General features: G+C 39.3%; 1 protein-coding gene across 11 annotated transcripts in view; it reads left to right on the top strand.

Moving 5' to 3' along the window:
* ryr2a (ryanodine receptor 2a (cardiac)) overlaps positions 1-25,700 on the top strand; it is a 330,466-nt gene that overhangs the window by 113,065 nt on the left and 191,701 nt on the right. For 5 of the 11 annotated variants that reach the window (XM_086195796.1, XM_086195799.1, XM_086195792.1 and 2 more), the window contains 17 exons: positions 1,308-1,500; positions 6,587-6,791; positions 7,025-7,129; positions 8,094-8,197; positions 11,380-11,463; positions 11,664-11,823; positions 12,161-12,308; positions 13,417-13,520; positions 15,002-15,106; positions 18,744-18,918; positions 20,435-20,643; positions 21,148-21,324; positions 22,555-22,700; positions 22,873-22,981; positions 24,270-24,430; positions 24,959-25,118; positions 25,491-25,577. In XM_086195796.1, coding sequence (XP_086051922.1) covers positions 1,308-1,500; positions 6,587-6,791; positions 7,025-7,129; positions 8,094-8,197; positions 11,380-11,463; positions 11,664-11,823; positions 12,161-12,308; positions 13,417-13,520; positions 15,002-15,106; positions 18,744-18,918; positions 20,435-20,643; positions 21,148-21,324; positions 22,555-22,700; positions 22,873-22,981; positions 24,270-24,430; positions 24,959-25,118; positions 25,491-25,577 — 2,432 coding nt within the window. The remainder of the gene's footprint in view (positions 1-1,307; positions 1,501-6,586; positions 6,792-7,024; positions 7,130-8,093; positions 8,198-11,379; positions 11,464-11,663; positions 11,824-12,160; positions 12,309-13,416; positions 13,521-15,001; positions 15,107-18,743; positions 18,919-20,434; positions 20,644-21,147; positions 21,325-22,554; positions 22,701-22,872; positions 22,982-24,269; positions 24,431-24,958; positions 25,119-25,490; positions 25,578-25,700) is intronic. The other 6 variants (XM_086195802.1, XM_086195797.1, XM_086195801.1 and 3 more) reach the window with 3 other exon arrangements.

The raw sequence follows: 25,700 nt of genomic DNA, 5'->3' as shown, positions 1-25,700 counted from the left end.
ATATAATACAACTGAGTGTCATGCAAACATTAATTTAGACATACAGCTTATGGCCATTGTGAGGAGCCATCTCCTTGCTGAGAAAATACACTGCTTTTAACATTCATACAAGTAACATTTGGTGTGGTTCAACAGTGTGTACTCGTGTGTACTCGTACACATGACTCGTGTGTACTCGTGTACACACGAGTCATGGTGGAGAACTGCAGTGGGCTGCAGATAGGTTGTTTTGGATCAAGTTTTGGGACATTTTAAAAAGCTAGTGACATGCCAGCAGGGTTCTGGACAATATGGCACCGAACAGAATGCCATATGGTGTTGCATTGTGCACAGTGCCACATCTGTGGCTCAGCAGCTTAATGAACATAGCAATCTAAATATCATTTGATGATAAGCGTCATCAGTCTGTTAAGTATTGAAACTAGTATAGAAACATAATGATTATAATATTTCAAACCATATTTTTATGACTTCCTTGTCTTCAGTTTTTCAGGCTCTCAAATTAAAATAGTTGGTTCAATTGAACTGTTGACATTGCAAATGTAAGGTCCAAGTCTGAGAACTTTCCTATCTTGGCCAGATGATGTTTAAACTCAGGGTTGGTGCTTCAAAACCAAGAATATATTGGGGCGTGACATTTAAATGTCGATTGTTTTCAGCTGCAGCGTTCATCTGTGTCGGCTAAATTATGCACTGTGAATGTCGAGGTTTGAGCGATGTCATAAATCATGTTGGAACCATATTGCAAGATGATTTCTATAGATTTGTGTCATTGGTGCATGCACTTGGACCAGGGGTGCGCAATCGTGCCATGGAGGGCCGTGTGTATGCAGGTTTTCCTTCCAACCAAACACTTTAACAGGTGATTCCACTGATTAACACACTTCTTTGGATGAAGGTGTGTTAATCAGTGGAATCACCTGTTAAAGTGTTTGGTTGGAAGGACTGACTTAGACAATGACCCAGCACGGACAAGGGGAAACACGGAGGTTAAATACACGGGGAAAACAAGACACAGGTGGTGCAATCACACAGGTGAGACACATAAGGTAATCACAGGAGGGAGGTCAGGAAGACAGGACATGACTACAAAATAAAACAGGAAACACAAGACAGGGATCGTGACAGATTTGTGCCAGTTTCTATGCTTGATTTTTTTAAATGAGGGCTAATGAGTTCAGATTTAATTTATTTTAAACCTAGGCCAGATGGCTCCAGATGGAATGCTCAAAGTAATGTGCACAGGTGCTCTTTGAGCTAAACCAAACTAAACTAAATCAAATTTTCTGTTCACCACTTCTGTGCAGGATGTATTTCAAGGACTGTTAGCTCACCTAATCAACATCTTCTGAGAGCAGAGGATGTGGTGAGCTGCTGCTTGGACCTCAGTGTGCCCAGTATCTCCTTCAGGATCAATGGCCAGCCGGTTCAGGGCATGTTTGAGAACTTCAACTCTGATGGCCTCTTCTTCCCTGTGGCCAGCTTCTCTGCCGGAGTCAAGTCAGTCCTTTACTGGAAACATGCAAATTAAAATCTCAGTTACTGGCCCTGTTCAAACCTGACATTTCCAGGGTCAATATAATTGTGACCTTGGCCACACTGAGGACCACCTAATCGTCTGAGTTCCTCAGTGTCAGCTGAAACATGTATTCATTCACACACCAACAACAACATATTTTTTGTTTATAAAACTTGAAAAGATCATAGAGATATATTACTGATGCATTGTGCATGGTCTGCAACCCACTAGACATATTTGGTCATTATTTCTCCCTCTTTTCCTTTTGGACTTATAATGCCAGGAAAACGTGGATGCATCCCACCACTCAGGCAGATATAAATTGACTCACTCAGCATAAACAAATAATCTAGCCAGATTACTGCAGAAAAATTATCACATTAACCTAATGGAGGAAGTTACAAATTTAATTGTTGAGTGTGCAACTAAAATGCTTTTTGAAAAAACAGTGCATTCAGTTATTACAAACTCATTATAAGTTTTGATTTTATTTGGGAGTGAGCTGTCACCCTATTATCGGATCACTTGGGACTCATTCATACTAAGTTTAAATATGGCCAATCTGTTACCCATTGTCAGCAGACATTGTTCCAAAACATTGATTCAGGCTTCTTAGACAGTCACAGATGGAGGACTGAAACGGCCATGCACATAAATAAACATTTCAATAAGTAGATAATAAACAAATGTAGAGAAAAAAGTAAAATAATATCAGTACTGGTTTATTTGGACGCAAACACATACAATTGCAAGAAAAAGTACATGAAGCCTTTGCAGTTAGCTGGATTTCTGCATTTACTGGTCATAAAATGTATTCTGATCGTCATCTAAGTCACAAAAATAGACAAGCACAGTCTTCTAAAACTAATACCACACAAACAAATTAAATGTTTTTAACTGAACCCACCATGTAAACATTCACACTGCAGGGTGGAAAAAGTATGTGAACCCCTAGGCTAATGACTTCTCCAAGAGCTAATCAGAGTCAGGAGCCAGCTTGACCTGGAGTCCAGTCAACGTGATAAGATTGAAGTGTTGGTCAAAGCTGCCACGCCCTATAAAAAACACACACCAGTTTTGAGTTTGCTCAAGAAGCATTGCCTGATGTGAACCATGCCTCACACAAAAAAAGTTCTTAGAAGACCTATGATAAAGAATTGTTGAAAACCTTGATGTTCATCACTCCATGGTAAGGCAGATTGTCTGTCCATCCATCCATCCATCCATCCATCCATCCATCCATCTTCTTCCACTTATTCCTGTTAAGGGTCGTGGGGGGGCTGGAGCCTATCCCAGCGGCTACAGGGCGAGAGGTGGGGTTCACCCTGGACAGGTCACCAGTCCATCGCAGGGCCAACACATATAGACAAACAACCATTCACACTCACAGTCATACCTACGGTCAATTTAGAGTATTCAATCAGCCTCGTCCCCAGTTGCATGTCTTTGGACTGTGGGAAGAAGCCGGAGTACCAGAGAGAACCCATGCAGGCACAGGGAGAACATGCAAACTCCACACAGAATGATCCCGTTCCCGAGCTGGGACTCAAACTCAGAACCTTTTTGCTGTGAGGTGACAGTGCTAACCACTGCACCACCATGCAGCCAGATTGTCTATAAATGGAGAGAGTTCACTGTTTACACTCGCCTGAAGAGTGGCTGTCCTGTAAAGATGACTGCAAGAGCACAGCTCAGAATGCTCTATAAGATGAAGAAGAATCCTAGAGAGTCAGCTGAAGACACAGAAATCTCTGGCACATGTTAACATCTCTGTTGACAAATTTATGATAACCAAAACATTAAACAAGAATGGAGTTTATATGAGGACACCAAGGAGGAAGCCACAACAAAACATTGTTGCATGTTTGAAGTTTGCAAAAGAGCACCTGGATGTTCCATAGCACAAAGAAACATATTCTGTGGACAGATGAAACCAAAGTTGACTTGTTTGGAAGGAACACACAGTGCTATGTGTGAAGGAAAAAAGGTACAGCATGCCAACATTAAAACCTCATCCCGACTGAAGTATGGTTGAGGGGGCATAATGTTTTGGGGCTGCTTTGCTGCCTCAGGGGCAGGACAGATGCTATCATTGATGGAAAAATTAATTTTATAAGGCATTTGGCAGGAGAACTTAAGACTATCTTTCACTAATTGAAGCTCACCAGAGGATGGGTGATGCAACAGGACAAGGATCCAAAGTACAGAAGTAAATCAACAACAGAACGACTTCAGTAGCAATAAATGTAACTCCTGGAGTCGCTCAGACCTCAACCTGATTGAGATGCCATGGCTTGATCTCAAGAGCGATTCACACAAGACATCCTAAGAATACTGCTGAAACAGTTAGGTTCTATTAAGAGGAATGGTCCAAAGTTCCTTTTGACCGTTGTGCAGGTCTGATTTCCAACCACAGGAAATGTTTGGTGAAGGTTATTGTTGCCGAAGGAGGGTCAACCAGTTATCAAATCCAAAGGTTCCCATATTTTTTCCACCCTTTACATGGTGTGTTCAATAAAAACAAGAGAACATAGAATTGTTTGTGTGGTATTATTTTAAGAATACTGTTTTTCTGTTGTTAAATTACATGAAGATCAGAACACATTTTATGACCAATTCATGCAAAAACACAGGTAATTCCAAAGGTTTCACATACTTTTTCTTGCAACTGTACATAAGCAGTTAATAGAAAATCATTGTATACAGATATTTCATATTTTTCAAATAATATGCATTTTATTTGGCATAAGTTCTTTTCATATTTTCCAGCTTATTTTGTGCTTACATTTATTTTGTTTCTGTTCATGTCATCATGCCCACTTCCAGTTTTGGACTTTTAGATATGGACTTAGTTTTGACATTATCTCTCTTTAGTTGTGGTTTTGGTCCTCCTTTCTTGTTGTAGTTATGCTTTTCAGTTCTTATTATTCTGTGATGTACTACCCTCATGTGTACTCCTGTGTTACCTCCTGTCCTGTCTGTTTCCTCCCTTTTTTAAGTCTTTCACCTGTGTCTTGTCAGTTTATCAATTCTTGTCAGTCACAGCCCTATTCCCAGTGTTTTTTTTATCCAATCAGCTCCTTCCTTTATGTTCTACCACCTGTTTCTATTCTCATCATTTAAAAGGTTTGTGTTTAAGTTCAGTTTGTTGTGATTTTTTTTGTCAGCTTGTCTGTTGTGGTCCCCAGCCTGCCTGTTTGTCACCCTGTATCATGAGTACCTAAGGCAGGGGTGTCAAACTGATCCAGTAAAGGGCCATGTGGCTGTAGGTTTTCATTCCAACCAAGCTAAAGTAACACCTGATTCAATATAAATTAACTAAGCTGTGTCCACACAGCTCATTTGTTGGATCAGGTGTTGCTTTTGCTTGGTTGGAATGAAAACTCTCTACCACACGACAGGGGTGTACTATGAAGGAAGTTCAACATAGCTGGGCTTTCTTTCAATAAGCTTGCTCGACAAACCCTAAATTCGCAATCAGAAATAATTGGTATCATGATGGTGGATATGATCTTTCTTTGTCAAGCCAGGCTTTCTGCTTCAGGCTCTGTGCACGTCCCCATAAAAAGGGACATTTAACGCAACATTTGACTCTTTGGAAATGGATAGATCGCTTGCTACCTACTTTAGTCAAAAAGAACAAGTGACTATAATGGAGGTTATGAACAATTGACAGCAAAAAGCAACACAGTTGCTGAAAATAAGGCGAGAGAGGAAAACTGGCAGAAAATTGGTGATCGTTTAAATTCATAAATGGATTATTTTTTTATTACAGTGGTTTTTATTTACCACTTGATGCATTCTCTGTGCCTCCTACATCCAAAGCTCTTGAACTCCAAAGGGGATCCTATGAATTAGATTCATGTTATATTTCATATGTAAGTATTCATCATACAGATTATTAATAGAATGAGCTTTAAGTGTATGTTGCCTGCAGTTTTACAAAAGGCCTCTTTTATAGACATTGTGGGAAAATGGCCAGGGAAGACTACAAACATATTCAGTAGTTCAGTGAGAGCAAGTACAACTTAACGAGTAGTGTGATATGCAGGATTCTTGCTCATATTTTTTATGCATGTAGGTTCCCATGGCAAAAATGATATGCACACCGTTTGTGCTCCTGTGAGTGCATGGCTCCTTTTTGTGGAGTTACTCACATATGGCTCCATCAGTTGGCATAATTATCAAAGAGAATGACATCAGGAAAAGGCACTCCAGTCTCTAAATACTCTCTCCCTCTGAAGAGAACCTTACACAATAATTGCTCCGAGGTCCACCGGATTATTCAAAAATGATGATGCCATTTTCAAAAGAGGCGTTTAGTGAAAGGGCAGCACTTTTTATAGCCGATTTAAGCCGAAACTCAGCTCATAACCTGCTCTGGACCAGGTTAAGTTTGCTGCATCTGTTACCATGGTGATCTAGCCAGGTTAAAAGAGAGCCACCTTTGTGACATTGAAAACCCTGGCTTTCGTCTCAACATACCTCACTAACCCACTAATCTCGCTTCGAATCTCGCTTGGCCCACTAGTTTGTTGAGTCTGTTTACCTGTTAAGCTTTTGTTTGTTTTTGTGTTAAACAAATTGCTAGTGATGTCAAGTCCTGCCTGCTTCCAATCTCTGCATTCTCCACCACCATCTGACACTGTGTTCTTTTCCCTATTTTTATGTACAAAGTTATTTACATAATTTTGTTTGAGTGTGGTAATGTGTTTTGGATAATTGGATTGAAAAAACAACAACAACATAAATTTATTCAACTCTGCTTTTACGTCTGATGCACATTTTCCCAGGGATGGACTCGTAATCTGTCATCAATTAATTTGATTGTAGCAGTTGTAATCCTTCATAGACGGGCAATATGTGATATTTTATCTGACATCATGTTAGTTCAGTGCTGCCTTGAACAGCAGCAAGAAAGGCTGGTTTCTGTGAGAGGGTCAGATGTGTCTATAAGAGTGAGAAAGGAATATATGTTTTCAATGTGGTGTTACAAATTGATGTTGCACTGCTCACGATGATCTCTTATGCTGCTTCTGGATTTTGTGTCCTCATGTCAAACTGCAGGATTCGTTTCCTCCTTGGTGGTCGCCATGGAGAGTTTAAGTTCCTCCCTCCTCCAGGTTATGCTCCTTGCTATGAGGCAGTGCTACCCAGGGAGAAGCTAAAGTTAGAGGCCAATCAGGACCAAACTGCAGCACAAGATCTACTTGGACCCACTGTCACATTAAGCCAGGCAGCATTTACTCCGACTCCTGTAAACACCAGCCAGGTACAGACCATTTTCAGGTTTATTATCAGAAGATCACAATTGTCATTATATAGTGTGTTTATTTTGAAATAGATTAAGAGATTATCAATCAATTGACTACATGTTCCTATATAATGACATAAACCCATATATATTTAATTTAGTCATAACTATGAAAGTTTAGCAAAATGGAAATTAGTGGAAGTGGAATCAGTGGAAATTAGGCAAATCACTGTTGAACTTTTTTTGTGTAGATTATTCTGCCACCTCATTTAGAGAGGATCAGGGAGAAGCTGGCAGAAAATATCCATGAGCTATGGGTGATGAACAAGATAGAACTTGGCTGGACCTATGGAGCTGTGAGTATCATGTAACAATAAATACTGTGTACAAAACAGCAATTATAATCTGTCTGTCAGACATAAAGTAGTACTGAACAGTACAGTACTGAAGTCTTTTTTTGATTTATTCTTTTGCATGAAGCAAGTGTACCAAACACTTGTCCCCCTCCATCAAGCCATTTTCTACACCACTTATTTGTTCAAGGTCATGGGGGGATGGGGGGGGGGGGGCTGGAGTCTATTCCAGCTGACATTGGGTGAGAGGCGGGGTACACCCTGAATAGGTTGCCAGTCTGTTGTAGGGCCATCGGGAGTAATTAGGGGCTCAGAATCTTGCTCAAGGATACTTCGACATGGTAACTGGAGGAAGTTTTTTTCTCTCTTTTTTTTTTTTTTTTTTTTTGCCTTTTCTGTTCCCTCATAATATTGGGATCTCAATAATTGTGGCAGCCAGCCTGCAAACGGCTTGACCCTGGTGATACAATATGACTGTAAATTTGCTACCTAAGTGATAGTTGTAGCTTAAGGAAAAACATAACACCAATACTCAAAGTTTATTTGGAGAGTAATATAAATTAACTTTCACTTAAGTTTAAGGAATTCACTTAAAGTTGCCATTAGTAAACAAACAAAGAACAATCAGAGAAATCTCTTTGCAAGTTTGGTTTGTCCCTCTAAGCTTCTGTAGATGCAACCGTCTCCCTGTGTAGATATAAATGCCATCTGCACCTCTGTTAGCACGATAACATTAAAAACTGTGAGGCCTGTTTTCACTAAACTTGGGGAAGGGGAATAACACTGGTCGTGGAATAAGCTATTAAAATGTATGGGCAAAATTTAACAGTGAAAAAAGAATTTTCTTTTGACTCAGGGTTTTACAAATGAATGTCTTTTAGCAAAATGACTTAGTGGAGGTGTGTCCTTGAAGAATGTCATTTTCAAAATGTGTGTGTGTGCATGTGTGTGTGCATGTGTGTTTCAGGTACGAGATGACAACAAGCGGCAGCATCCTTGTCTGGTGGAGTTCTCAAAGCTTCCCGAACAGGAGAGAAGCTACAACTTACAGATGTCTCTGGAGACTCTAAAGTAATATTATTGCATCTCATGATGTTTAGATCAAATGATTTTTTTTAAGTTAAGGCTGAACTCTAGGGGGGGTCTGTCTGCAAATCATAATGAAACTGTAGTGACAGGCTCTTGAGTCAATAATCCTTGTAATCACTGCAACTTTGACCAAGTGCATTGATGGGTTTTCTATTATCACTGTATGACAATGCAGTTCTTTAGGCATTTTAAATGACAGAGTCACACACACACACACACACACACACACACACACACACACACACACACATGGATGTTTATATGTATACATGTACACACATATGTATATATATGCTGTCATTGTTTTATATATATATACAGTATTATCTATCTATCTATCTATCTATCTATCTATCTATCTATCTATCTATCTATCTACTCAGTAAGGAGAAATTACAACATTTTAATCAGTGTATGTATGCGTGTGTGTGTGTGTGTGTGTGGGCATGGCCAGAATAAAAGGAACCAGTGTGGTTAGTTGAGATTCTTGGTTGGCATACATACATTTTTTTTTTCTTTGATATTTTGGTCAGACAGACATTAAAAAAATACAACTACACACATAAGAAAAAACACGCATTGTGTCCCATTTAAGCATCTGTCCAGTCTCTTTTTTCCTTTTACAAACAAGAAAATAAAATGGAAACATAAAGGAATCTGTCGTCCAGCAACACCATACAAAACTAGCCAGGCCTACAAGACGTAGATCTCTAAACAAAAAACATAACGGAAACACAACACCCTAGGTATTTAATGTAATATACACATCCTGTATTTGACCAAAAAAAAAAAAATGTTGCAGTAGTCAGTGTCATTCTTTCATATCCGGCAATTGTGCTAGGAATGGGCCCCACACTTCATTGAATATATCTTCTCTTCCAGACACTCTATAATAGCTCATAGCTTGTGATTGAGCTTAGAACCTCTATTCAATCCTTAACAGTGGACAAAGTAGTAGATTTCCAGTGCTGTAAAGTAACCGTACACCTTGTTATCATAGCTAAAGGAGACCATGATTTTCTGCATTTTGCCATCCAGATATTATCTGGTAGTTTACCCATAATGAGGGATTTTTTATCAAGTGTGTACCCAACATTTTATTTAGGAACAAGATTATTGCATTCCAAATGTTGGTTGGTTTTGTCACGCTCCTATAACATACGCATGGGAGTTCCCACCTTTCAATTACACCAGCATATATCACTATTTCTGAGTTTCAGTCTTGTCAATTTGGAAGGAGTCAGGTAGGATCGATTTAGTACCTTATGACAAATGAGTTGTGACTGTGCTTCACGTGTGAAATGGTACCATGAAGTACAGAGCTTTTTCCAGTCATCTTCTAGAATCTCCTGTGCCAAGTCCCTTTCCCAACATACTTTTAGACCACCCAATTTTGGTACTTGTGTACTTCTAATAAATTTGTAAAAATGTGATGATCCTCTATTTTTTATCTCCTATCTTCCTTGAAATTTCCTGAATTTCAGTTAACAATGCTGAATATGTTTTTAATTTGAGAGAATGCAATGTCTGATTTTAAGAAATCTCCAAAATTCTGAATTACATGGATTAAACTTATTTTAATGTCATCAAATGATCTGAACCCAGTCTCTTCCATCACATCCTCAAGAAAATGAATAGCAGACCTAATCCAATTATCCCAAAAGAAACTCTTCTCATCTATTAATGGTTTTCTATGATACCATATGGAGGATCTGCTTGATAAATATGGATCAGTTTTTGTTACTTAGTGTGCCATCTTCTGTGACACTCAGGCAAAAGCCAGTACCGGGTTCCTGGGAGGGAACTGGCCTATCAGTTTGTGAAAGGATGGCCTCCACAGAAACAGATCCACTAATTGCTCCTCTATCCTGACCCACAGAGGGATCTCTGCAGAGAGCAGTTGAATTTCAGATAGCTGAGATAAAGAAGAAGACAAATGATACCTGTCTGTTCCTGAAAGTGCTAATCTCCCCTTGTCCTTTGCTGCATATAACTTGGTCCGATTAAACATATATTTTTTTTCCTACCCTGATAAACTTTTCTATCATCCCGTTGTATGTTTTACGTAATGAGAAAGGGAGATGTAGTGGTGACATGGATGTAATGTTATTGATCTTGGGAATTAAGATCATTTTTTGCAAAATGAGTCTGCCTATCAGGGAAATACACAATTTATCCCTGTTTTGTCACAGAATTTGAGTTGTCTGAATGACAGGGAATATTTTAGCTTCCATTATTTTTTTCCAGACCTGGTTTTAATATGATGCCCAAATAGTGTAAACCTTCTGGCTTCCATCTGAATTCTTTCTGATGTCTGGGGGGCACGTTTTGGATAAAGGCATGGCTTCTGATTTCGACCAGTTAACAGTGTATCCAGATATCTCTGAAAACAGATTTATAACTGAGCAAATTTCTGGCAATGGGGATTATGGTTTGCTGGATATTGACAAAATATCATCAGCATATACTAAAAGCTTGTGTTCTTTCAGACTCACCTGCACACCCTGTATTTGAATAAGCCCTTAAGGCTATTGCCAAGGGTTTGAGAAATATGGCAAAGAGGAGTCAGAGGTGATCCTTGTCAAACACCACGATTACGCCTGATCTACGGTGACATAATTCCATTCATTAGGACTGTGGCTGATGGATCAGTATACATTAATTCCATCCATCTCCTAAATATCAGACTAAATCAATTTTTTCCACAGTATAAAATAAAAAAGGAAACTCCACTTTACCAAATGCTTTTTCAGCATCTAATGAAAAGACAACAGCTGTTGTGTCACAATTTCTTTTCATCCAAATAATGTCTTCAAAGATCTCCAGAGCTAAACCCCACCTGATCTTGATGAATGAGAAATGGGACCACTTCTTCAAGTCTAGTCACTAAGATTTTAGCAAGAATTTTTTTTTTCACCCACATTAATCAGAGAAATTGGGTGATCGTTAGCACACTGCTGTGGATGTCTTCCCTTTTTATGCAATTGTGTAACAACTGCAGTCCTCATACTTTCAGGTAGTCTACCTCTTGGCAACACGTCATGATATACAGGCATACATACATTTTTGTTCACAAGGCAAGTACAGTCATCACCCTGGTATCATCTTGAAGTGAGTAACTAAATCTTTGAGTGTGTCTGTTGGTGTCTCTGTGTGTGTTACAGAACTCTGCTGGCTTTGGGTTGCCATGTTGGTCTAGCAGATGAACATGCTGTAGAGAAAGTCAAGAGCATGAAACTGTCACCAACGTGAGTTACTTAAACCATTAGCATAGCAGAAGATAATGCCTCAATTCAATAAGGACAGGACGCTCCAGATGATAAAACACTTTATGAGATTATTTGTACAGCAGGACTAAGGATTGATTACCTCAAAAGAGACTCAGAATACATGCTTGTGGAGCAGTTGGCTTGTTAACAATGCAGTGCTTTTAACTCTTTCAATGCAGCTATGAGTTGTCCAGTGGTTATAAACCTGCTCCTCTGGACCTCAGTCACATCAAACTGACCTCCACACAGGAAGCCATGGTGGACAAACTCGCTGAGAATGCACACAATGTCTGGGCAAGAGACCGCATCCGCCAGGGTTGGACCTATGGCATCCAACAGGTGACTGGAAGGACTGTGTGTGAAAGAGACATTTGAATTAGTCTTGATGCATGCAGAGATGGATTATTGTTTTTCTTTATCATTTCACTTGCATGCTTTTTCTCAATTTAATTTTAGAAATAACTAAAATCTTGTAAAAGTACTTTGCTTAATGTTACTGAACATGACTACTTTGTATATAACATATGATCTGATTATCAAGCATAAATAATTACAAATTTATATTGACAATAAAGGAGGTTTAGGTGCTGCTCTTTTACATTCTCCACTCAAAGCCACCGTCATGTAGACGAACTGGTTATGTCCTATTTTTTTCCTGTCCTTTATTGCCTCTCAGGACGTCAAGAATCGAAGAAATCCTCGTCTTGTTCCCTATACTCTGTTGGACGAGAGAACCAAAAAGTCCAACAAAGACAGTCTGAGAGAAGCTGTCAGGACTCTGCTGGGCTACGGATACAACCTTGAAGCTCCTGACCAGGATCATGGTGTGTTTATATCATCTAGATTACTTCATTCAATGGCTTGTCATTTTGAGTCAACAACAGGGCTGCATGTTTGTGAAAATTATTGTTTTCAGTCTAAAATGTCATAGGTTTTTTGGAACTTAAGTAAATTAATTGTTTAAGGTGATGTGTTTATCTAAAAGTTATTCTTTACTGCAGTGTTCAAAGATGCCTCATCCAGTTTAAAGTTCAATAGCTTTAAAATGTGTAGCAGTTGCATTAGATATAAACAGGAGGGATTTAGGGTTCAAAGAAATACATTGTATTTACTTAGGAATTTACACCATCAGCAGGTTTTTGTCATTGGTTCGCTCTTACATTATTTGTGTTATTTTTTGCTGTAATAATTTGACATTCATCATAACTGTGCATCATAATGGCGTATTTTTATTGACTGAAGTAAGTTGCATGCAGTTTGTTAATTTTGAGTTAAAGATGAGTCAAATGGCACAATGAACATCATGATACTCATTATCTTCAAAACTCTTGCACTCTCAGAAGAAGGTTTTGTCATTAATCTCATTGTGAATTAAAATCTACTGTAGCCACAATTAACTGCAGTTATTTATTATTTAGTTGACTGCTTACAATTTTTTACATTTTTCACTGAAAGGAATGTAAACTACATACTCAAGTTTTCCTAACCATTTCCCACCAGTAACTGAATGAAGCATGCCTTTGTGACTGGTGTGGAGACTGAAGAGTCTCAAAACTCAACACACAAATGAAAACTGCTCGATGCTTATCAGGCAATCTGTGCACACGTATTTAACCCTCTGTTCACCATATTTTTATGTACTGGAAGCAAACATAATTTGCAATGTTAAAATTCAAAATCTCTACAAGAAATATTAATATTTATTCTTTATATGTTCCGTTTTAATTTAATCTTTGTTCAGATTGCTTGGTGTTAGAGTGTAGATTGAGCTGTTTTCATTTATAAATTCTTCATTTCACCGAAAAATCAGTACCAGTCTCCAAATTTGTACTTGTATCCTGCAAAATGATTGCCTTGATAATATATGAAAATTTGTCTTCAGATTGCTTCATATTACCCCTCTCTTCTTAAATCCTCTCCTTTTTTATCTAGCAGCTCAGTCTGATCCCTGCAATATGTCTGCTGAGAGATTCCGCATTTTCAGAGCAGAGAAAACCTACTGTGTTCATGCTGGGAAGTGGTACTTTGAGTTGGAGGTAAGCAGGAGTATGATAATATTTCCCTGAAATATTTAAACTTTAAAACTTTCGGCATTTTGTTTTATAATTTGAAGAAATACACTATCTGCTTGGATTGAAAACAACTTCCTTTTGTCTGTGTTGATCTGCTACAATAAAACCCACAAGTATTGTATATTTTTGGAGCTGTGCCCCTCAGAGTCTCACTCTTTCACTGCTAAAAGGCTATCACACTCACTGCCCACAAACTGCCTCTTATTTTTTAATCTGTGTTTAAGTAATTGTAAATATTCTGCATATGTTGTTGTTCACCATTATCTGAAGTCCATCAATCAATTTTCTTCATCTTATCCTGTAAGGGGTCGCGGGGGGGGGGGGGGGGTGTGTGTGTCTGGAGCCTATCCCAGGGGCTTTCGGACAAGAGGGTACACCCCTGGACAGGGTGCTGCAGAGCCAACACATATAGACAGACAATCATTCACACCTACAGTCAATTTAGAGCAGTGGTCCCCAAACTACGGCCCGTGGGCCGGATACTGCCGCCTTCACATTTGGCCCGGCCCCCTGAACAATACCAGAGACACATTTTGATTTTTTTTTTCATATATGTGTATTTGTATTTGATAATACATTTTGGCTTTCGCAATAAAATGCTCCTTAGCTATGAACTATTTTCATTATTAACTATTAGTTAGTAACTTTTTCATACACGCAAGGAATGTGACATTCTATTCCACCCTTCTGAAGTCTGTGCCCCTATCTGGCAACCCCCAGGAAAAAAATCCTAGACCTTAACCCAGAGAGGCTTATTTGGTAGCATTATTATACATTTCCTGACTTTTTTTCTGTGAAGAACCCAGAGAGGGTTATTTGATTATTATTAATTACATATATCGTGTTATTATTTCAGAAATAGCGTTATTTATTTCCTGGCTTTTTTCTGTGAAGAACCCAGAGAGCGTTATTTGGTTATTATTTATTTCATAAATAATGTTATTATTTATTTCCTGACTTTTTTTCGGTGAAGAACCCAGAAAGGGTTATTTGGTTACATGTGGCTTTCTGGAAAACAATAAATGTTTATGTTTAGGCACCCCTGCGATCATCACACTTTTTCTGTTACAAACTGACCCCGGCCCCCCATCAGAGAAGGGAAAAGTTATGTGGCCCTCACAGGAAAAAGTTTGGGGACCCCTAATTTAGAATATCCAATTACCCTATTCCCCATTTACATGTCTTTGGACTGTGGGAGGAAGCCGGAGTACCTGGAGAGAAGCACACAGAAAGATCCCACGCTGGAGCCAGGACTCAAACCTGAACCGTCTTGCTGTGAAGTGACAGTGCTAACCACTGCACCACCGTGCCATCTGAAGTCACCTATCAGAATATTTAATGTTACTCATCAACACTCCAATCAGACGCAGGGGGCAGCTATGTTCATGGATATTTTTGTGTAATTGTTACAAGCTGGATGTGCACCTCTTCTGCATCTGTCCTAGGTATTAACAGCAGGAGAGATGAGGGTGGGCTGGGCCAGACCAGGATGCCTACCAGACCAGGAGCTGGGGTCTGATGACCAGGCCTATGTCTTTGATGGATTCAAGGTGGGTAGATTTCTGTTTACTTATAAAGTTGTAGTGATCCCATTGTATATTTATATGCTGCTTTGGAATAATTTTGATAGATTTTGCTCTCATGGACAACATACTGCTTTTTCAAAGCACCCCAAATCACTTCAGTTGATTATTACCTCAGCCAAAAAGATTTTTCCTAGAACTTGGTGCAGGGGTTCTGCATTGACCAAAGAAAACAATTTTTTTTTGACCGATACCTTTTTCACGCCCTACATGTATTGTTTCACTCTAAATAACAAAGTCAGCTTCATGTCAACACCAGTTACTTAGTTGTTGTTTTTTTTATCAGTGGGAACAAATATAGTTTGGTTAATTAATTTTCTTTCTCTGGTTCTATAGAAAGACATCATGCTAAAATACTGTAGGTTTGCAAGGTTTTCCAGTCTTGGGTTATGGTTAAGTTTACATGCACTCTACCACAGGACAGTGGTGGGAATTGTGATGACTTGCATTTCTATCCTTGTATTGTTCCCAGTTCTGAGATTCAAACGCTCTCTAAAACTTATAAAATCATTTCTGCTAACACTGAAATGTAGGCAGAACTTAGACTGAAGTCAGAAAATATAAGTACTTCCAGAATCCATTTGACAAAAAATTAATTCAAGGTCCATCTATTGGCTATTGCCCAAACTTTCAACCTTTTCAGCCACAGCCCACATTGTTAGCAAACAGACCTCCGGTCACCTATTATCCCACTAATTAATTTAATGATGGAACATGACAGATGTTGGGAGCCACACTTACTATTTATCATTTTTGTGACAGACTTGCAGAAAGATAAATGTCTCTTCTCTCTGCATCTATGATGAAGCTTCAGAAACTGTTGGAACAACTGACTGCTATTTAAATTAGCTCTAATGACCACAAGGGCTGGAGCATGGGAGCAAATAGTCTCAAAAGTCTAATACATGTTTCTGTCTCTGGTTAATAGAAATAAAGTTGGGTTAAACATTTGTTCTGAAAAATAAATTGAAAAGTTTGATATTTTACCAGCTACATAGCTGGAAATACTTAAACTGCCTTGGCCTCCTGTCCCATCTTGCACTTTCAGCTTCCAAAGCCTGCAGTTTTGCCTCTGTGTATAACCTGTATATCTTGGTGGGTAGTCCCTATGATGCTCTCTTCAAAGTCAGCCATGATGACTAGCTGCTAGGTGTCACCAAAAGCTTTCTTTTGTTGACTGAAGTTATGATAGATCTTTTGAGGTGCTTGGCCAAGTCTGAAAATACCTCTCAGAATGTATCTTACTCTAAAATAACCAAGTAAATAACCAGCAGCTAGGTCAGCTGTCCAATAGAAATCTGGAGCTCCATAATGCACACAGAGAGGAAAGTAGAGTATCTATGTTCTTGTTAAGACTTAAGGATAATTATTTTTATTTGATTTGTTGCACAACTCAGATTGATCTCAAACCAAATCTAGATCAAATTTGTTGTGTGCAGACATCGCTAGCCTGTCCACAAGATGGCCATGGAGAAATGGGTTTTGAGTGATACATAAGACATTTTGAATCCTATTTAAGCATCCTGAGCCTCAAGTCTGAGACGCATTTGTAGAAATCCAATTGAATCAGATTTCAAACCATCTTAAAATGAGGTTTGGATCAGATTTGAAAAACAAAAAACAACAACAGATTTAAAATGTTTTGGGCTGTTCACTCTAAAGTCGAAAGTCTGAGCCAGGCCATCTGCTCGACTGAAGCTAAACGTGATAATGAGCATATTTCCCCAAAAGGTGGCATTTCCATGAACGAGCATGGTAAGTAAGCAAACTATGATTGTGAACAAAAGTTCTTCAAAAAATATGCAGCCTGTTTTTTGTCATCCCAAAAAATAATACCTTCTTAAACAGTCTAAACCTGATAATAGTGTAATTGCATAAAAATTACACATATATTAATAAATTATATCACAATACCATTCCATGGAATAGACAACGTGATTCAAAGATTGAATATTCTACCTACATTACAGCAATTGATGTTACACAATCAGCTGAAACCACAGAAACCTTCGCAGGACTACTTCATAGGATCTGCTGTCCTGATATACCACTATAGTGCCAAAAGTATTCGCTCACCTGCCTTGACTCACATATGAGCTTTAGTGACATCCCATTCCTAATCAATATGACGTGGGTCCACCCTTTACAGCTAGAACAGCTTCAACCTGTCCACAAGGTTTAGGAGTGTGTTTACGGGGATTTTTGACCATTCTTCCAGAAGCGCATTTGTGAGGTCACACACCGATGTTGGCCGAGAAGGCCTGGCTCTCAGTCTCCTCTCTAATTCATCCCAAAGGTGTTCTATCGGTTTGAGGTCAGGACTCTGTGCAGGCCAGTCAAGTTCATCCACACCAGACTCTGCCATCCATGTCTTTATGGACCTTCCTTTGTGCACTGGTGCACAGTCATGTTGGAAGAGGAAGGGGCCAGCTCGAAACTGTTCCCACAAAGTTGGGAGCATGAAATTGTCCAAAATGTCTTGGTATGCTGAAGCATTCAGAGTTCCTTTCACTGGAACTAAGGGGCCAAGCCCAGATCCTGAAAAACAACCCCACACCATAATCCCCCCTCCACCAAACTTTTCACTTGGCAAAATGCAGTCAGACAAGTGCCGTTCTCCTGGCAATCGCCAAACCCAGACTCTTCCATCAGATTGCCAGATGGAGAAGCATGATTCGTCACACCAGAGAACGTGCCTCCACTGCTCTAGAATCCAGTGGCAGTGTGTTTTACACCACTGCATCCAACACTTTGCATTGCACTTGGTGATGTATGGCTTGGATGCAGCTGCTCGACCATGGAAACCCATTCCGTGAAGCACTCTGAGCACTGTTGTTGAGCTAATCTGAAGGCCACATGAAATTTGGAGGTCTGTAGTGATTGACTCTGCAGAAAGTGGGCGACCTCTTCGCACTATGCACTTCAGCATCCGCTGACCCCGCTCCGTCAGTTTATGTGGCCTTCCACTTCGTGGCTGAGTTGCTGTCATTCCCAAACACGTCCATGTCCTCATAATACAGCTGACAGTTTACTGTGGAATATTTAGGAGTGAGGAAATTTCACGACTGGACTTGGAATTCACTGAGCTCCTGAGAGCGACCCATTCTTTCACAAATGTTTGTAAAGACAGTCTGCATGCCTAGGTGCCTAATTTTATACACCTGTGGCCATGGAAGTGATTGGAACACCTGATTCCAATCATTTGGATGGATGAGCAAATACTTTTGGCAATAAAGTGTATGTCCAAGATCATCAGGGAAAAAAAAACATACAAAATGACAGCCATAATGATGATACCATGGCAAACAGATACATGAAGCATAATGTTTGTCATGTATGATACTTCAGTTAATTCCTGTATCAAAGTCAAACTTTGTTGATTTCAGGTGAGATTATTATTTTTGTCCATGTGGAGAGGATAAAATCATACCAACAATTCTGGGCCTCTTGAAAATATTGTTAGCAACCATACACAGACATCTAATGACAGAATTGGTGAATACCATTCAATTTAAGGGGTCCTTGCATAAGGCCCATTATTTTATATCAGTGGCCAACCTTGTATTTAGGAGCTTTCAGACACAAACTTATTTGTGTTTTCCAGGTCCAGCGTTGGCACCAGGGTAATGAACACTTTGGGCGTGCTTGGCAGATGGGTGATGTGGTGGGCTGCATGGTAGATCTGAATGAACACACGATGATGTTCACGCTTAATGGAGAAGTGTTGCTGGATGACTCTGGCTCTGAACTTGCCTTCAAGGACTTTGAACTTGGTGAAGGTTGGTGCTATAATTTACAACTAATTCATAAAAAGGTGGCTAGTTACACCGCAACTTACAGAGATCCCTATTCTACAATGCTGGGTTTTGAAATCCTCTGTGTCCTTCACAGTATGAACATATTTGAATTGAGTGATGTCTTTTTTTTTCTTTAGATCAAGGGGTCACTAAACCCTGTTTTGTAGCATTACTTTAATGTGCTGTGTGAATTACCTCTCATCCATTTACTTCCACTTATTCCTATCAAAGGTTGTGGGGGGCTGGAGCCTATCCCAGCGGCTTTTGGGCGAGAGGCAGGGTACACCCTGGACAGGTCACTAGTCCATTGCAGGGCCAACACTTATAGATACACATACTTATATATACAACCATTCACATTCACAGTCATACCTATGGTCAGTTTAGAGTATCCAGTCCACCTAGTCCCCAGTTGCATGTTTTTGGATGGTGGGAAGAAGCCTGAGAGAACCCATGCAGGCATGGGGAGAACATGCAAACTCCACACAGAAAGATCTCGTGCCCAAACCAGGACTCGAACCTGTAACCTTCTTGCTGTGAGGCGACCGTGCTAGCCACTGCACCACTGTGCCGCTTTGAATTAGCACTGAGTTGTCTGAATACTACATGTGCATCAAACCATCCCAATCTTCCAGGTCTCTGGCCAGTTCCCCAGTAATTTCTCTACTCACAACTCTCTGCAATACACTCCACATATGTTAATGCAGGACTGCGTTAAATGTTAGTATGTTGGCCTCTACAGCACAAGCCTGCTGGCCAGGAGCTCCTGGGGTCTGTGGCAGTGACAGGCCGCTATTTTGACACTAAACCTTGATTGCTCCATGGGAAGACACAGATACAAAATTAAAAATACATCTTGAAGTACAAAGGGGTCATAAAATGGAACAAATTGGCACTAAATTCATTCAGTCTAACACAGTATGGCTTGACACAATATCGACTATAACATACTGATTTTCTATTCTAAAATTACTTAATCTTATGGGTGGCACGGTGGTGCATTGGTTAGCACTGTCGCCTCACAAAAAGAAGGTTCTAGGTTTGAGCCCCAGCTCGAGCTCAGTCTTTCTGTGTGGAGCTTTCATGTTCTCCTTGTGCCTGCAATGGTTCTGTACAGGTACTCCAGCTTCCTCCCACAGTCTAAAGACATGTAAGAGGGGAATATGTTAATTGGATACTCTAAATTGACTATAGGTGTGGCTGTGAGAACGAATGGTTGTTTGTTTATATGTGTTGGCCCTGTGATGACTGGCAACCCATCCAGGGTGTACCCTGCCTCTTGCCCGAAGGCAGCTGGGATAGGTTCCAGCCCCCCTGCAACCCTTTCTAGGATAAGCAATAGAAAATGGATGGATGGAGTCTTTTTTCAGCACCCCATTGATCACTCAGTTGTTCTCTATCTTTCTTTCACTATCAGATAATGTTATAATATTTGTTGCATGAAATAATGGGCAACAAACATGTTTTTAAGACTGTATTTCCCTCTTTCTGTCCACAGGTTTCATCCCTGTGTGTAGTCTGGGTGTGTGTCAGGTAGGGAGGATGAACTTTGGTAAAGATGTCAGCACGCTGAAATACTTCACCATATGTGGCCTGCAGGAAGGTTATGAACCATTTGCTGTCAACATGAACCGTGATGTTACCATGTGGCTTAGCAAGAGGCTGCCTCAGTTTGTGCCTGTCCCCCCCCACCACCAACACATAGAGGTGAGGAGTGACAATTTGTTCTCAGTTTGGACCATTTAGCTAGCAGGTTGTAGAAGCTGCCAACATTGCCAGTGTAAGTTGTAGCAATCTTGCAGCTGGTCTAGAATCTAAAGTGCCCCTCAGACACATTTCAAGATATTTTGAATTCATTTTTCCTACATGCCCCCCCCCCCCCCCAATCAACAATTACTATCTATGGATACTTTGACTAGACATCAGTTTCTGACTGAGGAAAGTGGTGTGGCTAATGCAGTTTTCTTAAGGATCTTTCCAATTATCGTGAAGATTCACATTTAGAAAGGATTAGATTTGGTGTTCCTGTCATAAAAAGTTTCTGTGGTCACTTAGAGATGTGTTGTCACTTACAGATGTGTTGTGTCTACATATGTCTATGTAAACCACAGAGAAAGTTAGCTAAGTTAAACATAAAATGCAAATGTGACCATGAGGACTGAACTCATGGGCTCAGCACTGATTAATTTGGATTTTTCTCTCTACTTACAGGTGACACGAATAGATGGGACAGTGGAGTCGTGTCCATGTCTCAAAGTCACTCAGAAGTCTTTTGGTTCACAGAACAGTAACACTGACATTACCTTCTACAGACTGAGCATGCCCATATTGTGTGCTGAATCCTATTCCAGGACCCCACCTAATGGCAGCCTTTTCTCACCGAAAAAGGTAATAAAAGCATAGTAATATAGATAATCACTGTGATATAGGATGATATTTGTAATTTATAACAGCAATAATCTATCAGTGGCTCACAATTATGGGTACTTTGGAACAGTTCAAGATTAAAGATCTTCTAGTCAACAGTTTTGCAATAGTTTTTAACAGAGATACCACGTGTCATCTATCATGTATCATTTCATGCACTTACTATAAGATGTCACCAGAGAATAATTTCAGTTCAGATTTCATGCAACTGCACACTTAACATTTTGGAAGACCTGAGTGGTAATAAATGATGGAAGGATAAATGAAGTTTCTGAGAACGATCTTAAATGTTTTAAAAACTGCGTTATCTCTCGTAGTAAAAAAAGGTTTTATCACGTGAAAAGGTGCCTTGAACTGTTTTATAAGTTAGTATATTTTCTTGTCAATGTTCATTAATATGTCCCTATTTAAAATAAAATAAAAACATATGTGAAAAACAAGTTATAACAAAAAAGACAGAAACACAGATGTGCTGCTGTTGAAAAGTAGGCAATGGCAGCTGACCCCATTATGTTATCCACCATAAAGTGCATATCTACTAAAAGCCGAATAACACATTTTTTTTGTTTTCTTAATGTATGTGTTACAAATGTTATGAAAGGATTTTTAAAGAATTGTAAATCATACAAACTGACGGAATGATAAGTCAAGTCAAAATCTGGTCCTGGTAAACCAGTATAGTAGCAAAAACTTTTATGTAGAAGAATTTTTTTTTCTTTAACACATTATTCAGTTTCAGGCTATGTAGTACTGCATGTCTAATATGATATTCAACTTCATTTTAGGAAACCTCTCATGATTGCTTATATTTATAAAACCTCTTGATGCAGACCAGCAACAACATTAAGATTTGTTCCACCAGATTCCCTATTACATTCGAAGGGCTCACACTGAGTTGTGAAAAATTGCCTTTTCCTCTATTGTTCTGATCTTGGAATAATCTGCAAAACAAATTACATAAAAAAATAAGCCCAAGGACACTTTTTGGTATCTGTGGTTTCACTTAATGTACTTTTTTGGCATATAATTTAAATTGTAACTTGCACAGTGTTTGGGCCAGGTCTTACTTGGTAAGAGATGTCAATCTCAAGGGACTTTCTGGTCAAATACTATAAAGCTTAACCCATCCCAAAACCAATGATTATAACAATTGCTAAGTTTTTAAATTTAAAAGACTGCTTCTTTCTTCAGGAGCTTGAGGACTTTGAAACTGTGTCAGACTTTGAGGTCCTGATGAAGTCATCTCATGGTCACAATGGTCCCAATGGATCTGAAAAAGATGAATTCAACAACCATAAAGATTATAACCAGGAGAAGCCCTCCAAACTCAAACAAAGGTAAACACATATCCAGAATGTAATTATATATATATATATATTTTTTTTTTTGCACAACTGTTCATTTATAAATGCCTTATTATTTTACTTTTGCACACCTACAGCTTTAATTGTTATTTACCTATACTTGGGGTCAATGAAAACCATCTTAACCATCCATCTGGTCTGCTAGGTTCATGTTGAAGAGAAACAAGCCAGACAACAGTTGCCCCTCGTCTGCTCGTCTGTCAGAAGACACGATGAATGATGACAGAGATGATTCCCTGATGCAAGCCTGTACTGTAAGATCACTGAAGGATAAACTGTTTTAACAAAGTGTATAAAGGTTAAACAGTCATAGAAACTGACTTCACACTATTAATTGGAGGACATGGGCATCGCAAAAAAAAGATAAAGATTATTTATTGTGAAATGACTAACAGGAGCTCAGAGCCTATACAAAGTAAATTCATCAGGATGCTCTCCACAACCTCCATGCAAAGACAGCAGCCCCACAGAGCAAGTTATATAATATCACGGCTGAGCTGCGCACACCTCTAAGAGTCCAATCATTCTCAACCAGAGGATGGGGTGAAGGACAATCAGGTGAACAAAAAAATAACTGGAGCCTAGCACGCTTCATCCACAACTACTGTACAACTGTTTATTATCATGGCCTTCTTCTGGGTATGGGCATCAGAAAGTGAGTCAGCAAATTGTGATTTTACTCAGTCAGCTAAACAGCAAATATCGAAAGTGCAAGATCAAAGCAAGGGCCTTCTTCTCAAGCACACAATAGTCATCCATATGCTGGTTAAATGGGGTGGTCTCGCAAGTCCCTGCTCATCTACGTTTATTGCTATGGTCCCTGGGCACATCAACAAGCATAGTTGGTTACTTCAAAAGGAACCTTCAAATTACCAAAAGTTGATCTTTTCACAAATACCTATGCATACCTGTTATATTTTTGAGTATCCCTGAATTTTTTTAGCCAACCAGATATTAACTACGTATCAGGCTCAAGGACAGTAACACCCACAATCACGCCTGAAACCACTTTGTTAGACACACACGACTCACAGCTGTTGGTCCCTGCTGGCCCACGTGTTGTAGAATGTGAGGATAATAGGGGTTAATCAGATTGAAATGGAGGAGAATTGGTTTAGGAGTAAAAATTAAAAGATTTTAGCCTGACATGTTTAAAAACCTCACCTAGAAGGGTGAACTGAGTTACAAAAAAACAAAAATGGATACTCTGTTGAGAATATTTACTTCATCAGCTGTATTGTGATATGGCCATGTTTACAACGTCTGTGGCACAATGATATGACATATCTGGAGGATTTTGGCTAGCCTTTTATCGTCCCCATCATGAAAAAACCTGTATTTTTGTGGGCTTTATGGAGCACTTGAATTTTGTTAAAAAGAATCACTTTTCCACCATGAGATGATAATGTTTAAGATTACTGCCCCTTTTGTATTAAATTCTTTTACATATTATTTCCATTTCTTGATACAGTTTAATTGATTATGTACTGTGAAAATGTTTTCGTATTGTAACTATGACTGAACTTGCCTTTCTTGCTCCAGTACTTCTACTCGGTGCGGATCTTCCCTGGTCAGGAACCCAGCAGCGTGTGGGTAGGATGGGTTACTTCTGACTTCCATCAATACGACCAAGGCTTTGAGTTGCACAAGGTCCAAACTGTCACTGTTACACTAGGAGATGAGAAAGGCAAAGTTCATGAGAGGTTAGTGAAGCCCCAGTTACTCAGTATTGACGAATACATTTTAGCATGCCAAAGACGTGTCTGTGAAGATTCTTAGTCATCCAGGTAATGCTATCTCTTAAGCTTTGTCATGGTCAACTGGACTGTTTCCGTTTCCTCAAAAATGTTTTTGGCTCTCATCATTGGAACTGAAGAAACCTCGTGGATGAGAGGTGAATTGCCCTCAAGGAGACTAAAATAGTCCAGATGACTACTACACAGTACTTAATTGCCATCTCTTTGGCAATTCCTTGCATATAAGAGGTACAAGGAATATATTTAACCATGATGCCAACACTGGTTAATTATTTTTGGAACTCAATAAATATTTTATTAGTAGTACGTATGTACTAATAGCTATTTTGGCTTGATGTCAGTTTCATAGGGTTCATACTACGTAGGTTTTGTCTATTTTTTTAGTCTTATTTTATTATTAATTTGTTGTTACGCATAAGTATACTACAACTTAAACATACATCTTTTTAAGTGCTCTATCCGTATGTCCTCCAGTATAAAGCGTAGCAACTGCTACATGGTATGGGCTGGAGAGAGCAGCAGTCCAGGTCAGGGAAGGAACAACAATGGTTTAGAGATTGGATGTCTTGTTGATACAACAAACGGCCTGCTGACCTTCAATGCCAATGGTAAAGAGCTCAGCACATATTATCAGGTAAATGGCTGATGGAGTATTAAATATTTGAGAAAGCTCCTGGCTTCATCTCCAAATTCCTTTTTTCTCTCCCTTCCTGACTCTTCTCATCATACCTGCCATCTTAATTTTCCAACATCTTTCCTCCTGCTTTGCCTACGAGCTTTGTTTGATTGTTATCCTTTTCATTGAGGCAATTTTTCACTGGAAAAATTAATGCTACATTCTTGCATATGGTGTTAAGAATCAATTGAAAAAACTACGCTGATGTTTTTAACAGAAAAGAAACACAAGTCAGTGTAACTGGATCTGACACTATAGCAGGACAATCTCTGCTCATGCAGGTTTTTTCACAAGAAAATCTCTGGATTCATCAGTGTGCCCTCCTCACAGGTGGAGCCCAGTACTAAACTCTTCCCAGCAGTCTTTGCCAAGGCTACAAGCCCCAATGTCTTCCAGTTTGAACTTGGCCATATTAAGGTGAGATGGACACATGACTAATAAGTGAGTATGAGGTGCTAAGAAGTCAGAGAAATTTCAGTATTCTTTGATCATAAGTATGGTTTTATTTAATTTGTTACACTGTAAAGAGTAGGTTTTTCC

Source organism: Aulostomus chinensis, chromosome 23, assembly GCF_037954235.1.
Source record: "Aulostomus chinensis isolate RoL2024-O1b breed Wild chromosome 23, RoL_Achi_v1.0, whole genome shotgun sequence".
Taxonomy (NCBI): Eukaryota; Metazoa; Chordata; class Actinopteri; order Syngnathiformes; family Aulostomidae; genus Aulostomus; species Aulostomus chinensis.
The sequence above is the reverse complement of the archived record's forward strand: the minus strand, read 5'-3'. Positions and strand labels throughout refer to the sequence as shown.